General features: G+C 34.9%; 1 protein-coding gene across 1 annotated transcript in view; it reads left to right on the top strand.

Moving 5' to 3' along the window:
• spon2a (spondin 2a, extracellular matrix protein) overlaps positions 1-12,223 on the top strand; it is a 28,794-nt gene extending 16,571 nt beyond the window's left edge. Inside the window, exons 4-6 of the mRNA XM_048176842.1 lie at positions 7,905-8,096; positions 8,377-8,551; positions 11,318-12,223. Of these exons, the coding sequence (XP_048032799.1) occupies positions 7,905-8,096; positions 8,377-8,551; positions 11,318-11,505 (555 nt within the window). The 3' untranslated portion in view covers positions 11,506-12,223. The remainder of the gene's footprint in view (positions 1-7,904; positions 8,097-8,376; positions 8,552-11,317) is intronic.
• The last annotated feature ends 2,094 nt before the right edge of the window (positions 12,224-14,317 follow it).

Raw genomic sequence — 14,317 nt, 5'->3', positions numbered from 1 at the left:
TTGGGGTCAGTAAAAATTTTTATTTTTATTTTTTTGAAAAGAAATTAAAGAAATGAATACTTTTATTCAGCAAGGATGCATTAAATCAATCAAAAGTGGCAGTAAAGACATTTATAATGTTACAAAAGATTAGATTTCAGATAAACACTGTTCTTTTGAACTTTCTATTCATCAAATAATCCTGAAAAAAAATATTGTACACAAATATTTTGTACAATTGTACACATTAAATGTTTCTTGAGCAGCAGATCAGCATATTAGAATGATTTCTGAAGGATCATGTGACACTGAAGACTGGAGTAATGATGCTGAAAATTCAGCTTTGCCATCACAGGAATAAATTACTTTGTGAAATATATTCAAATAGAAAACATTTATTTTAAATTGTAATAATATTTCACAATATTACTGTTTTTTACTGTATTTTTAATTAAATAAATGTAGCCTTGGTGAGCAGACGAAACTTCTTTTAAAAACATTAAAAATCTATCTATCTATCTATCTATCTATCTATCTATCTATCTATCTATCTATCTATCTATCTATCTATCTATCTATCTATCTATCTATCTATCTATCTATTCAAGACCTTGTGAAAAATGTCAATGTAGTTAATTATTAAGATTAGATTCTTACCTAACTTTGTATTAGTTTCCCAGATCAGGATCTTATTGGTTTCATTATATTTTTTTTTGTCTGATTTCAAATGTCTATTTCTATGATAAAAGTGAAGATTGTTGTGCGCAGTTTGGTGAATCTGCTCACAGTGCGAAAACAGTACATGACACAGGTCAAAATGAACAATGAAAAGTGTTGTGGATGAGATGGGATTAGATTTCTCAGAGGGCCTCATGTTAGCCAAGAGTAATTTTCAGGTTCATAAACAAATGAAAAAAAAAAAACAGTCCATTTGTTTGTGAATTGGACTACATTGGTTGTGCTGTGTGTTTTCGACTCACCAAAAAGAACCGGTTCATAAAAGTTATCTGTTAATGAAGTTCACTACAGAGTGTGTGCAGCCCGCAAAGACAACGAAGAGGTGTTTTCTTACCATTTTTTAGCAGTACATGTTTTTTGTGTCATCACATTGAAGCACTTCTACTGTAAAGTGGTACATGAAACACTGCTTAGATAGATATATATATATATATATATATATATATATATATATATATATATATATATTTTTTTTTTTTTTTTTTTTTATTTAAAGGATTAGTTCACTTTCAAATTAAAATTTCCTGATAATTTACTCACCTCCATGTCATCCAAGATGTCCATGTCTGTCTTTCTTCGGTCGAAAAGGAATTAAGGTTTTTGATGAAAACATTCCAGGATTTTTCTCCATATAGTGGACTTCAGTGGAGCCCAAACAGTTGAAGGTCAAAATTACAGTTTCAGTGCAGCTTCAAAACGTTCTACACGCTTCCAGACAAGGAATAAGGGTCTTATCTAGAGAAACCATTGCTCATTTTCAAAAAAATAAATAAAAAATTATATACGTTTTAACCATAAATGCTCATCTTGAACTAGCTCTCTTCTTTTCTATTTGAATTCCGGCAGTGTAGACGCTGCTAGGTGTATTACTGCCCTCCTCAGGTCAAAGTTTGAACTAATTGTTATATACTTGCACTAGCATATTGTATATGACAATTTAGTTCAATTTTTGTTTATTGGATTTTGAGATGTGGTTGTTGGAGGCAATGGAGGCAGATAAACGTGAGCTTGCAGAAGCGGGTTCAAGGTGTCAAAGTGATTGGAGAAGTCCTGCATACGTCATTCAGTTCATACTGACTTTTACAATTTAGTTCTATATTGCACAAAGACAGACTTCACCAGAGCGCAGGTCTCCAAAACCACATCCAGAGTCCCGGGACCTCCAGACCACAAGCCTCACTCCCTCCCTTCCGGCTCCTGTGCTGCGTTTCCTGCACCCACCAGATCTGCAGATAGGGAGAGGCTGGATCCTTTCCTTCTCAGTTTCTGGAATATTTATTTTCCTGTTAGCCATGAGTCAGTTGGTTATAGGGTCTAAAGGCAGTTCTGGTGCTGCTGGTGACCTACATATCTTTATTGCCAAAGTCTGGAATAAAAGAAGACTTATTAAAACTGCAACTACCCTCAGATGCGCTTGGCATTCAGTCCCTCTGGCACTAACCACAGCAGGCGGGATGTCTGCTGTGGCGCTGCTGTTTATAGATCCGCAGGGCAGTAAAGTACGACTGAGAGTATGAATGTGGCCTTGGGATGAGACTGTGAGGTGTGTGTGTGTGTGTGTGTGTGAGCTGTGAGTGTCTGTTCACTTATTACTGATGAACTGATTGCTTACACCCTAATATTAAGCATATTTAATAGTATTAAACTTTAGTAAGTAATTACTCCTGAATGTTTGTGCTACAGAAATGAATGATGCCTCAATGATGTGTTACTTTTCTTAGTGATCAGAGTGCTTAATCACATAAAAGAAGGGTCACCGTGATTTTGCCAAGTAAGACATTCTTGTCTAAAAATTTAGTCTTAAACCTATTCCTATTCCTACCCCTACCCATAATTTATCCCTAAAATCAGAGGGAAATGATAGGTGAATAACACTAATGTAGAAGCGCCTAACCCTGGTTGTAAGCCTAAACTTGACATAAACTGTAAACTTTTCCCTCAAATCTGATTGGTTGATTAGAATGTTGTTCCAGGATCAACAAAGATGTTGTACTTGGTAAAATCACGTTCACCTAAAAGAAGGGACCTAAGACATCGAAAGCAAATAGCAAATGTTTTTTTGACATGCAATTTAAAATCGGCATTAAAAAATATTTATTCAAGTATAGTGTCGAAAAGTGATGTCCAGCCTAGGTAAATTGGTAAATCTTCATCCTTTATTCGAATATTAAAAAAATTGTTAATTGTTATAAAAATATTGCTTGGAGTCAATTGATTTATTAGTAATCTGTCATACAAAGAAATTATGAACACATGCAAAAACAAGAGAGAACCAACGAAATATGAATAACCCATGATGTTGCAGTCAGTGTATGCTTCTTGCTGTGAAATAAACTCTGTAGCTGTAATTTGCAGTTTTTGCCCAATATTTTTGTCAGATAAATTCCTTAACTAAGTTTAGTGATTTGTTCTTCCGTTATATTTTAAATATTTTAAATAAATATAAAATATTTTCCTCATATATATATATATATATATATATATATATATATGTGTGTGTGTATATGTGTGTGTGTGTGTGTGTGTATATATATATATATATATATATATATATATATATATATATATATATATATATATATATATATATACTCACCCTTATGTTATTTCAAACCTGTATGAGTTTCTTTATTCTGTTGAACACAAAAGAAGATATTTTAAAGAATGTTGGTAACCAAACAGTTGACAATAGTGGGGCGAAAAAATACTATGGGAATCAATGGGTGCCGTCAACTGGTTACCGACTTTCTTCAATATCTTCTTTTGTGTTCAACAGAATAAAGAAACTCATACAGGTTTGGAATAACATAAGTAAATGATGACAAAATTTTCATTTTTGGGTGATTTTCATTTTTCAAGTATCAAGAATTAAAATGCACATTTGACAGTAACATGAGTTGATAGTATTGGCTTGGGTTTGGATGCGGATGTAAATTTATTTCCATTAACAAAATAGTAACATCTACTCTTATTAGTACTCTTAATAGTAAACTCTACTCTGAACACTGGATTCAGGCAGGCTTTGATGCCTTCTTACCTCTGTATGCTGCCTTCATCTTTCTGTCATTTTCTGAGAAACTACCTAAATACACTGTTGGGCCACAGCCGACACTGAACAGTGTTTAATTATTTAAGACCTCCAAAAAAGAGACATGGTGTCAAATTTCAGATTCCTGCACATGCATGACCATCAGCTTCAAATCAACAGGAAAATAAGGTAATCAAAAACAGCAAAATGCTGTCCAAAATTACTTGAGGTTCTTTTGCATTTAATAGAATCCAGACAGTGGCAGCACTGTGTATTTCTGCAAAGCCCAAGCCATGCAAGAAACCACAGCACGTTCCAGCAGCACATGCAGACAGACAGAGGAATAGATGAGTTGTGTATTATTTTTCCCGACACAGTGTTCTGGCAAATCAGGGCATTGGTTTGGCAATTATGTGTTAGTGTGACTTTGTGCCCTCAAGAGAGATTGAGCTCTATTAGCGCAGGGCCGGAACAGACAGCAGAGGGATGAGGCACCGCTCGCCTCTCACGCCAGAGAAATTGATATAGCAGGAGGTATTCCTGGAAAAGCCACAGAATGAGAAGAGATGAGAGGGAGAGACGAGAGTAAATCCAGCCTGTAGAAAAGTCAGCCGTAGACTGGATGTTGACACAAGGTACCAAAATCGTGGCCCAAATATGGATGCGAAGTGCTGACTAAATATATCGGTCCTGCTTTTATTGTTTGCTTTGGGAATGATGTATTGTGAGTAATTCACACTAAAATGCATACTATGACGTGAGATCCAGTTCAAATGTAGTGTTGCTTAAGTTTGTGTCCAGAGGAAAAGGTTGCTCTTAAGTGCAAGACTGTGATTAATTATATGGTTCCAGAAGTTTCAAGAACTGTTACTCAGTTAAAAAAAAAAAAAAAGCAGAAGGGACAAAATTAAATAAGTATGCCAGTTTCCTAGCTGAACAACTTGATGTTTAGGGGTTTTGGTGAGTTAAGCATTTAAATTAATTTATTACATAAAATAGTTTTTATCAAAATAATACCCCCTTTGGATCTTTTTTTTTTTTTTTTTTTTTTTTTTTTTTTTTTTTAGATTTCAGATTTCATTAGATTGCATTTATGAGCAGTGTGGGACATTTTGAGATCTCTTCTGAAACTCAAAGTGAGACACGTGAGATTACTAGGGTCTTTTTCTCAAGAGACAAATCTAAGAAGCAGGACATTCCATAAAATCACCTTTTCCTCCCTATATAATTTAATTTTAGGTACACTTAAATAATTTTTTGCAGCAATGCTACAGAAATACCATTTTAGGTTTCTCAAAGAACCTTTCAGTGAACAGTTATTTTTTCTTAGTGTGAAGAACATTTTAATAATCTAAAGGACCTTTTTCCACTCTAAAGAACTTTTTTGTGGAATGGAAAGATTCCATGGATGTTAAAGATTCTTCATGGAACCATTGACAGTGTTGGGGAAAGTTACTGTTAAAAGTAATGCATTATAATATTGCGTTACTCCCTAAAAAGTAACTAATTGCGTTACTTAGTTTCTTTTTTGGAATGTAATATGTTACATTAGTTTTTCTCACCTGGGCTGGGCTTATTTGTTTGTTTTTTAATTAAAAAAAAAAGGTTATATTTTTGGCAAATGTAAAGGCCCTTTTACACCAAAAGTGAAATGAACAAGCCTCAGTCTGAATAAAATGCATATTTACACCTGTACAGTAGAGCACGCAGCTCAAACAAACCTTTCAGCTGGATCATAGAAAAATAAGATATGGGAGAAGAAAGTTCAAAACTCTTACTTCAGCAATAAAAAAAAAAAAAAAAAATGAAACAAATGTAATTTTTATCTAAAGTCATTTTTGCTTATATAGTTGAATTGGATCATCGAAGGTCAGCATACATTGGTTAATAAAGTGAGATTAAATACATAAAGTATATTTGTATTGTTTAACATATTTAATTATTGCAGGTTTGCATTTCCTGTTTTTATTCATTTTGAGGAAGTGAGATGAATCAAAGCCTGCTCACATTTAGTCTTGAACTACAATAACCTTCATGTTCACACAGCGCACACAACACCTCTGCACTTACTCCCTAATTCTCTCAACACGGGGACAGGGGGAGTTGTCAGTCATTAAATGGGACAACAATGTAACTTGCAATACTTATTTGAAAAAGTAACTATTTTGTTGTAAATTTAAAAGTAATGCATCACTTTACTAGTTACTTGGCAAAAGTAATCCGATTATGTAATCTTGCATTCCCAGGTGAAAAAAAAGTACACTTCTATAATGTACTTAAAGTGCTCTATTTTCGCACACTAATTTTATACTTAAAAATTCTTCTTTAGTACTTAAGATAATCTTAAAAACATCTAAGTGTACTCAACTGTGCTATTTTGAGACACCATGAATATGAACTAAAATGTGCTTTTAATATACTATCTCTGTATCTAAAAAATGTGTTTAGTTACCACTTATAGTACATTTGAACCTATTAGTGTACAACAAGTGGTAACTAAATACATTTTTTAAAGGTGCCCTAGAACCAGTTTTTACAAGATGTAATATAAGTCTAAGGTGTCCCCTGAATGTGTCTGTGAAGTTTCAGCTCAAAATACTCCATAGATTTTTTTTAATTAATTTTTTTAACTGCCTATTTTGGGGCATCATTAACTATGCACCGATTCAGCGTGTGGCCCCTTTAAATCACGCGCTGAAGTTGTGTTTATGAATTATACAGACTGCAAGTGTTTAAAAATGAAAATAGCGATGGCTCTCTTGTCTCCTTGAATACAGTAAAAAACGATGGTAACTTTAACCACATTTAACAGTACATTAGCACCATGCTAACGAAACATTTAGAAAGACAATTCACAAATATCACTAAAAATATCATGATATCATGGATCATGTCAGTTATTATCGCTCCATCTGCCATTTTTCGCTGTTGTTCTTGCTTGCTTACCTAGTCTGATGATTTAGCTGTGCACAGATCCAGACGTTAATACTGCCTGCCCTTGTCTAATGCCTTGAACATGGGCTGGCATATGGGGGCGTAACTATTGGGGGCATACATATTAATGATCCCGACTGTTACGTAACACACCGACTGTTACGTAATTGTCGGTGTTATGTTGAGATTTCGCCTGTTTTTCGTGGGTCTTTTAGACAAATGAGATTTACATAAGAAGTTTGAAACTCAATGTATGTCTGTTCCATGTACTGAACTCTTGTTATTCAACTATGCCAAGGTAAATTCAATATTTGATTCTAGGGCACCTTTAAAAACAGAGATAGTATATTAAAAGCACATTTTAGTTCATATTTCATGGTGTCTCAAAATAGCACAGTTGAGTACACTTAGATGTTCTTAAGATTATCTTAATATACTAAAAATTCTTCTTTAGTACTACTTAAGTACAAAATTAGTTTAAGTACATTATAGAAGTGTACTTTTTTTCACCTGGGTTACTTGTATTGCGTTACCCCCCAAATTGATCATCGCTGCCAATAAAGAACCTTTGTTTTTAAGACTTTTGGCTAGCACCAGTAAGTAACTACACAGAACACACTAGCAACACCGTAGCAACCACATTAGCAACACACTAAAATTCACTCTGAACATTTTAGCAACTGCACAGCAATGTCCTGGCAACCCTGGTGGTGAGTTTTGCACGCACATTTTGTTCAGAAAATATGAATCTACTTTGAGAGGTGTGACTGATACACCTTAAATGAACTCAAGCAGACCGGGTCGGTCAGGTTTTATTGTATGTCTGATGAATCATCTTTGGCTCAATATTAGGCTTGCTCATCCTGAAATAGCCATTGTCACAGTATGGCTCGTTTCTCTCTGTGCGACTATGTCGTGTAGCTATTCCCTCTTTCTGCTCTGACCGAAGGGATCTTCCTGGATGAGGTCATAGTCAAAAAGGAAACATTCATCACCATTTAAAAAAATCCCAGATGGTTTAACCTAACATACACAGGAAGGAGTGGAAAATACTGGAAATGGCTACAAAGAAAAGTTTCAGATGTGACTTATGAAGCCAATTATGTTAGCAGAGCATGCTGAAAAAAGGAAGTACATTGCCAAGGTAAATCAGCGTTGATAATGTCTGTGTGTGTGTATGTTTTCAACATGAGAGTGACTGATCATGTCATGCTTTCTCTCACAGCTGTCTCTGATAGTGAAAGTGATCCCCAGTCCAGACTGGTTTGTGGGGGTTGACAGTCTGAACCTCTGTGAGGGTGGGCAGTGGAAACAGGAAGTGACCTTTGACTTGCACCCATTTGATGCTGGCACAGATAGCGGCTTCACTTTCTCCTCACCAAACTTTCCAACAACACCCCCTGAAAATATCACCATGGTGAGATATTGTATTTCATATATATATATAAAAATAATAATAATAATAATAATAATTTCTTTGCATGACAGTCTGGCCAAAACTTACGTCTGCACATTTTGGCATGTTTCATTGTGTTATCACATGCAACATATCACAATTTTAATAATATTTGAACATAAGGTAAGGATGTCAAGTTTCATAGGCCGGACGTCACTTTTGGCCACTAATGTATTTGCACTATTTTTGACTAATTCAAATAAAAACTTTAACATGTATCCGTTGTTTTATTTTGGTGCAGATCACCTCTCAGAAGCCAAACCACCCAGCAAATTCCTTCTATTACCCTCGGCTAACAGAACTCCCGCCTCTGGCCACCATCTGGGTGAAGCGTCAGGGCCGCTCATCTGTCCGTCAACAGAACCGGGTGTCCAATCACATCCTGCCTGAAGCAACCAAACCTCACAGATTCTCAGGTAGATCTACAAACACATTTGACACATGCCAGGGTAGAGTATTGTGTCTCTTAATTGTGATTTGGCTGGTAAATCCAAAAAAGAAGTGCTATGTGCTTCGTCAAGATGTTATGGTTTACCACAGCATTCTGCACCATTTAAAGTGTTGCAGTGTTTTTGGGGAAAGTAAACAGTTCGGATTTGATGAACCCTAATGCACGCCACATGTGGTAAACACTTTTTATTTGATTCCACAAACATTTTAGCATGTGTGTTGTTCCACTAACTAATGTGCTGGTTTCAATTTCTTTTTAAAGCACCCCTATTATGCTATTTTAAAGGTTCCTAATTTTGTCTCCAAAAAAACAAAAACAGGTTTACATGCATATGTATATCTGAATTTCAGATCTGGATCTTCCTCAGCGCTCGATACACAGTGATACGAACAGTAACGATGGCGTCGGTTTTACCGTATCAATTCAAGCCCGAGTCCTCATCTTTTGGAAATGTATGCAAAGTAGATTTGCTTTGGCAGCACAGAAAACAGTGTCTTCTTGACATGTCGACAACACAAAATAAACTCTTCCATGCCTTAGATACAACTACAGTGTTTGAGGATCAAAGCAGACATCATTTGCAGGCAGCGAATAAAGACCATAGGATGGCATTATGCAAATGTGTTACAAACCTATGTAGGTTCGTGCAGGAAATGAGACTGGAAATGCTGACGGTTTGTTTCTGGCAGTTCAGAATCGGTTCTTTCTTTTAGGAGACCTATGTTTCCATCTATCTATTTTTATGCGCATTTTGGGATATCGCAAAAAAAAAACGCTGGATGGAAACACCAAGGTGCGTATAAATTCTAAAAACTTATGCGCTCAAATGAGTCGGATCATTTTTTATGCGATACGAAAACATGTGCATAAACTATGATGGAAACACTTTTTTGATGTGCATGTGACTTTACGATGGTATAGCATAACTGAACCAACCAGCGAACCGATCTTGTTGCACAGCATCTGAAATGCTGTTTTGGTCATTCTATAATGCCTGAGTAAAGTCTGTCGTTAAAGTGGATCGGTTTAATAAAGAGTTCACAAACATCAGGCATCTGAATGCAAGATAACATGACAGCGTTTATTGTGTTTCATCTGCGTGCTTTGAGGCACAGGTAATTTGTTATAGGGCTGCACAACGATTAATCGCGATTAATCGTATCCAAAATAAAAGTCTGTGTTTACGTAATATATGTGTGTGTTCTGTGTATAATTATGTATATATAAATACACACACATACATGCATTTATTTAAGAAATATATGCATGTATAAATATATATATATATATATATATATATATATATATATATATATATATATATATATATAAATATTTAATATATAAATATAACATTTTTCTTAAATATATACATGTATGTGTGTGTATTTATGTATACATGATAATTATACATAGAACACACATATATTACGTAAACACAGACTTTTATTTTGGACACGATTAATCGAGATTAATCGTTGTGCAGCCCTAGTTATATCCGAAAGTGATTATATACAGTGGCTTCTATGCAGCAGCTTCCATTTTTCTTTCAGATATTTAGTGCCATTTTATCAGGAAGTGATGATTTTGTTCTTTTCGACTCACTGGATAGAAACAGTGTTGGGGAAATTTACATTTTTTACTCCCTAAAAAAAGTAACTAATTCTCTTAGTTACTTTTTATGAAAAGTAATGTGTTACATTACTTTTGAGTTGCTTTTTCTCACCTGGGCTGTTTTTAATAACAACAAAGAAATGTCTATTTTTGGCAAATGTTAAGGCCCTTTAACACTAAAAGTGAAATGAATATGCCTCAGGCTAAAGGAAATACATATTTACACCTGCACGGTAGAGGGCGCAAACAAACCTTTCAGCTATGCTGCTATTCTGGATTACTTCTAAATCTAATCTAAAGTCATTTCTGCTTGTTAGTATAGTTGAATTAGGTCATTGAAGGTCAGTAGTAAAGACACTGGTAAATAAAGTGAGATTAAATACATAAAGTATATTTGTGTAATTTAATAACAGGTTTGCGTAAAATTCTAAGATTGCATTTCACTGTTTTTATTCATTTTGAGGAATAATGAAAGTGAGTTGAGTAAATGCATGTTCACGTTTAGTCTAGAACTACAATAACCATCATGTTCACACAGAGCACACAACACCTCTGCACTTTATTTCCCTCAACATGGCGACAGGAGAGCTGTCAGTCAATAAATGTGAAAAAGTAACTTAGATATTTTGTTGTAAATTGAAAAAGTAATGCTTTAACTTTACTAGTTACTTGAAAAAGTCATCTGATTACGTAACTCAAGTTTGCAAATGTTTGATGCGATATTCCAAATTTGCGCACAATTTAAATTCGCAACTTTGGATGGAAACATAATTCCATTTATCTGCACTTTGATCTTTGAAACTTTGCAGAACATTTACATTCACAAACAGCTATATTACACACTACATGAAAGGTAATATCTGAAAAAGCACTTAAAAGATTTAGTATTACAATTTCCATATCAAGTTGCTATGGGACTTCATAACTGACTCCATAGGCCTATGGTAAAATACACATTTCTTTAATTATTTGGGATATCTGAGCCAGTCTGCCCTAGAGTACGGCAGTGGCCTGTTTTTCTGTATCTGCCTATGCATAAACATAATCTCTTGACGAATTGCTTCCAGACTAGCGGTCCTCATGATGCGTTTCATGCAAACCCATGCATGTGTTTCAGAAACGCCGCTGGACTGCGAGGTGTCGATGTGGTCGTCCTGGGGCCTGTGTCTGGGGCCGTGCTCTCGGGGTGGACTGCGCCATCGCACCCGTTATATCCTGCTGAAACCCTCCAACAGTGGCACGCCGTGCCCCGAGCTGGAGGAACAAGAGGAGTGCACGCCGCACAACTGCCTCGCATATCAGTGATGCCGGTCACACTGCTGGCATAGACACTTCGACGCTGTCCAAACGGAGAGCCGAGTTTAACCTCATGCCAATGCTGAATCACTGCCGCAGAATGCGGGAGAGCCGCCTGGCTGGACGTCCAGTGAGCTGCATTGGCTCCTCTCCTCACTGGAAAAGAACGGCTCGTATTCTGTTAATAGAGACTTTGATTACAGGTGCTGTACTCGCAGTAATCTCAGTGTATCTTTGCATAATCGCACATTATTTTGCCAATATAGATTTGTGGAATAGATGACTTGCAGTTGCCCAACCACTGTTTTTTAACATAACTACATGAATTAACATAAGCCTTCCTCTTGATCTCACAACAGTAGCAACCTTTTTAAAGTAGCCTAGTTTGGTTTTGAGTGATTTGACAGATGGTGCAGGCTGTAGAAGTCAACCGGTAGTTCATTAGAAGTAAAATAACACTTGGAGACACTTTCTCATACAGGCCTAATGATGTTCCAAATGCAGTATGCATACAGTTTACAATATTATCTTGTGAGGAATCACACAAAAACAAACTGTCATGTGTCATTTATCAAATAAGGGACCGTTTAGATGTTGTATACACTACCAGTCAAATGTTTGGAATCATGAAGATTTTTATTTGAAAGAAGTCTCTTATGCTTATCAAGGCTGCATTTATTTTGTCAAAAAAAAAAAAAAAAAAAAAAAAAACAGTAAAAACAGTAATATTGTGAAATATTGTCAAAATGTAAAATGACTGTTTTCTAGTTTAATATATTTAGATTTAGCTGAATTTTCAGCATCATTACTCCAGTCTTCAGTGTCACGTGAAATTATTTCAGAAATTATTCTATTATGATGAATAATTACTGAATAATTATTCTGAATAATTAAAAACATTTTTGATCCTTTGATGAATAGAAAGTTCAAAAGAACAGCATTTATTGGAAATAGAAATCTTTTGTATCATTAGAAGTGTTTTTAGTGTTACCTTTGATCATTTTAATGCTTAAATCCTTAAACTTTTGAATGGTAATGTATCACAGTTTCCTCAAAAATATGAAGCAGCACATCTGTTTTCAGCTTCAAATTACATTTTAAGATATACTGACAGAAAACATGTCAGACAACACAATATTACTGTTTTATTTTTGATCAAATATATGCAGCCTTGTTGAGAATGAAAATTCTTTCAAAAACTTTCAGAATTTTTGACCGGTAGTGTATATGTGGCATTTTATGTTTCTTCTAATAATAAACTATGAAATTCACTCTCAAATCATCTCCTCCTTGTTGCATTTATGTGGTAGCATTTTATAATCATTTTCCTTAATAACATGAACATAATTACAAGTAATAAATGTCCTCAAACAGGAGCATACCCATGTTCCCAGATTTATATTATAACATGTGAAAAAGGGTCCTATATTCCCCAGTTTAATGGTCTGTTAACACACATTACGTAAACTTTTTAAAAGGTCAGAACTCATTTTCCCACAGCCCTATCAACTATAACTTCTAACTCTAACATAAGGAAGCTATAGTCTTTTGTGATTCCATTACTCCAAGCATTTGTTCAGTTCCCTCAATCTAGGCTTACTATGTTGAGAGCCATACAGTGCTGGGGAACAGAACACCCTTTTGACAAGTTCTCACAATAACCCATGTCATATTAAGCAAATAGAGGCCTGGGGAATCTATTTTCTCAGCTTCTCACACTAAAAAATAAACCTGTGAAATTTACAGTTAAAAAAAAAAAAACAGCAGCCGTGGTTGTCTGCACATTACCGTAAACACACCAACACGGTAGCAACATTTGATATTTAATGGGGCTGAACTTCAATTTGTTAAACATCTATACTTCATTAACTTATATAATGTTAATATTCCATCTAATGTAATAAAACCTGTTTTGTACCTGTATATTATACTAATAAAATACTGAATATATAGAAGGTGTACACAGTGTCATACACACAAATACAAAACACCACCATGCTATCAAACAACATTATATCAAAATTATTTAAACAACATAAGATGTAACATAAACCCTTAATATACATAATTAATTACAAAAATGAACAAGAAACTATTCTATAAACAAAATACCATTAAATGTAAACAGTCACGCAGTGACGCAGACAATTGCAGGAATGTCAGTTTACGTTTTGTCACTGTATTATAAGATGGCTTCCAAAATCTGTTCATTTAACAGTATTTTCCCATAAAATTACATAAAATGTCTGTTAGATATATCACAGGTTTTCATCATATGGTAAAAGAACTTGCCGTTACCAATTAACAGGTTTTTACTATAGCATTTTTACAGTGTTTTACCGTTAATATTACAAACATTTTTTACAGGGATGTGCTATTTACACAGAAAACATGGGACCCTTTTCATGTGCTCATTATGTGTCATATAAATCTGGGGAACATAGGAATGACCCTCTCAAACATTATGCTAGATAACATGAATCTGTTTTCTGCACAAACTTGTGGAGTTTATAGTGCTGCTGTCATTACAGCAGAAAGGGAACAGAAACTTTTCTGTTATGCAGCTGATTATATAATTTCTGTCAGGACCACTCGTCAAATATGATTGATAATTGCATAGAGTTTGTATTGGCGGTATGGTTCTGTTCTGGGCAAGAACTCCCTCTGCATCCATGCAGCCTGGATAAGAGCAGGGAGAGCAGCAATAACCCCCTAGGGTGAACAGAACAGAATATATGCAGATATAATTAATGTCAATAATTTAACATGTACACATATTTCAAGAATTAGTCTGATTCAGGGGAATCATAAGGCCAATCCT

Source organism: Megalobrama amblycephala, linkage group LG23 (genome assembly GCF_018812025.1).
Source record: "Megalobrama amblycephala isolate DHTTF-2021 linkage group LG23, ASM1881202v1, whole genome shotgun sequence".
Classification (NCBI taxonomy): domain Eukaryota; kingdom Metazoa; phylum Chordata; class Actinopteri; order Cypriniformes; family Xenocyprididae; genus Megalobrama; species Megalobrama amblycephala.
This window is presented reverse-complemented; position numbering and strand designations above follow the sequence as displayed.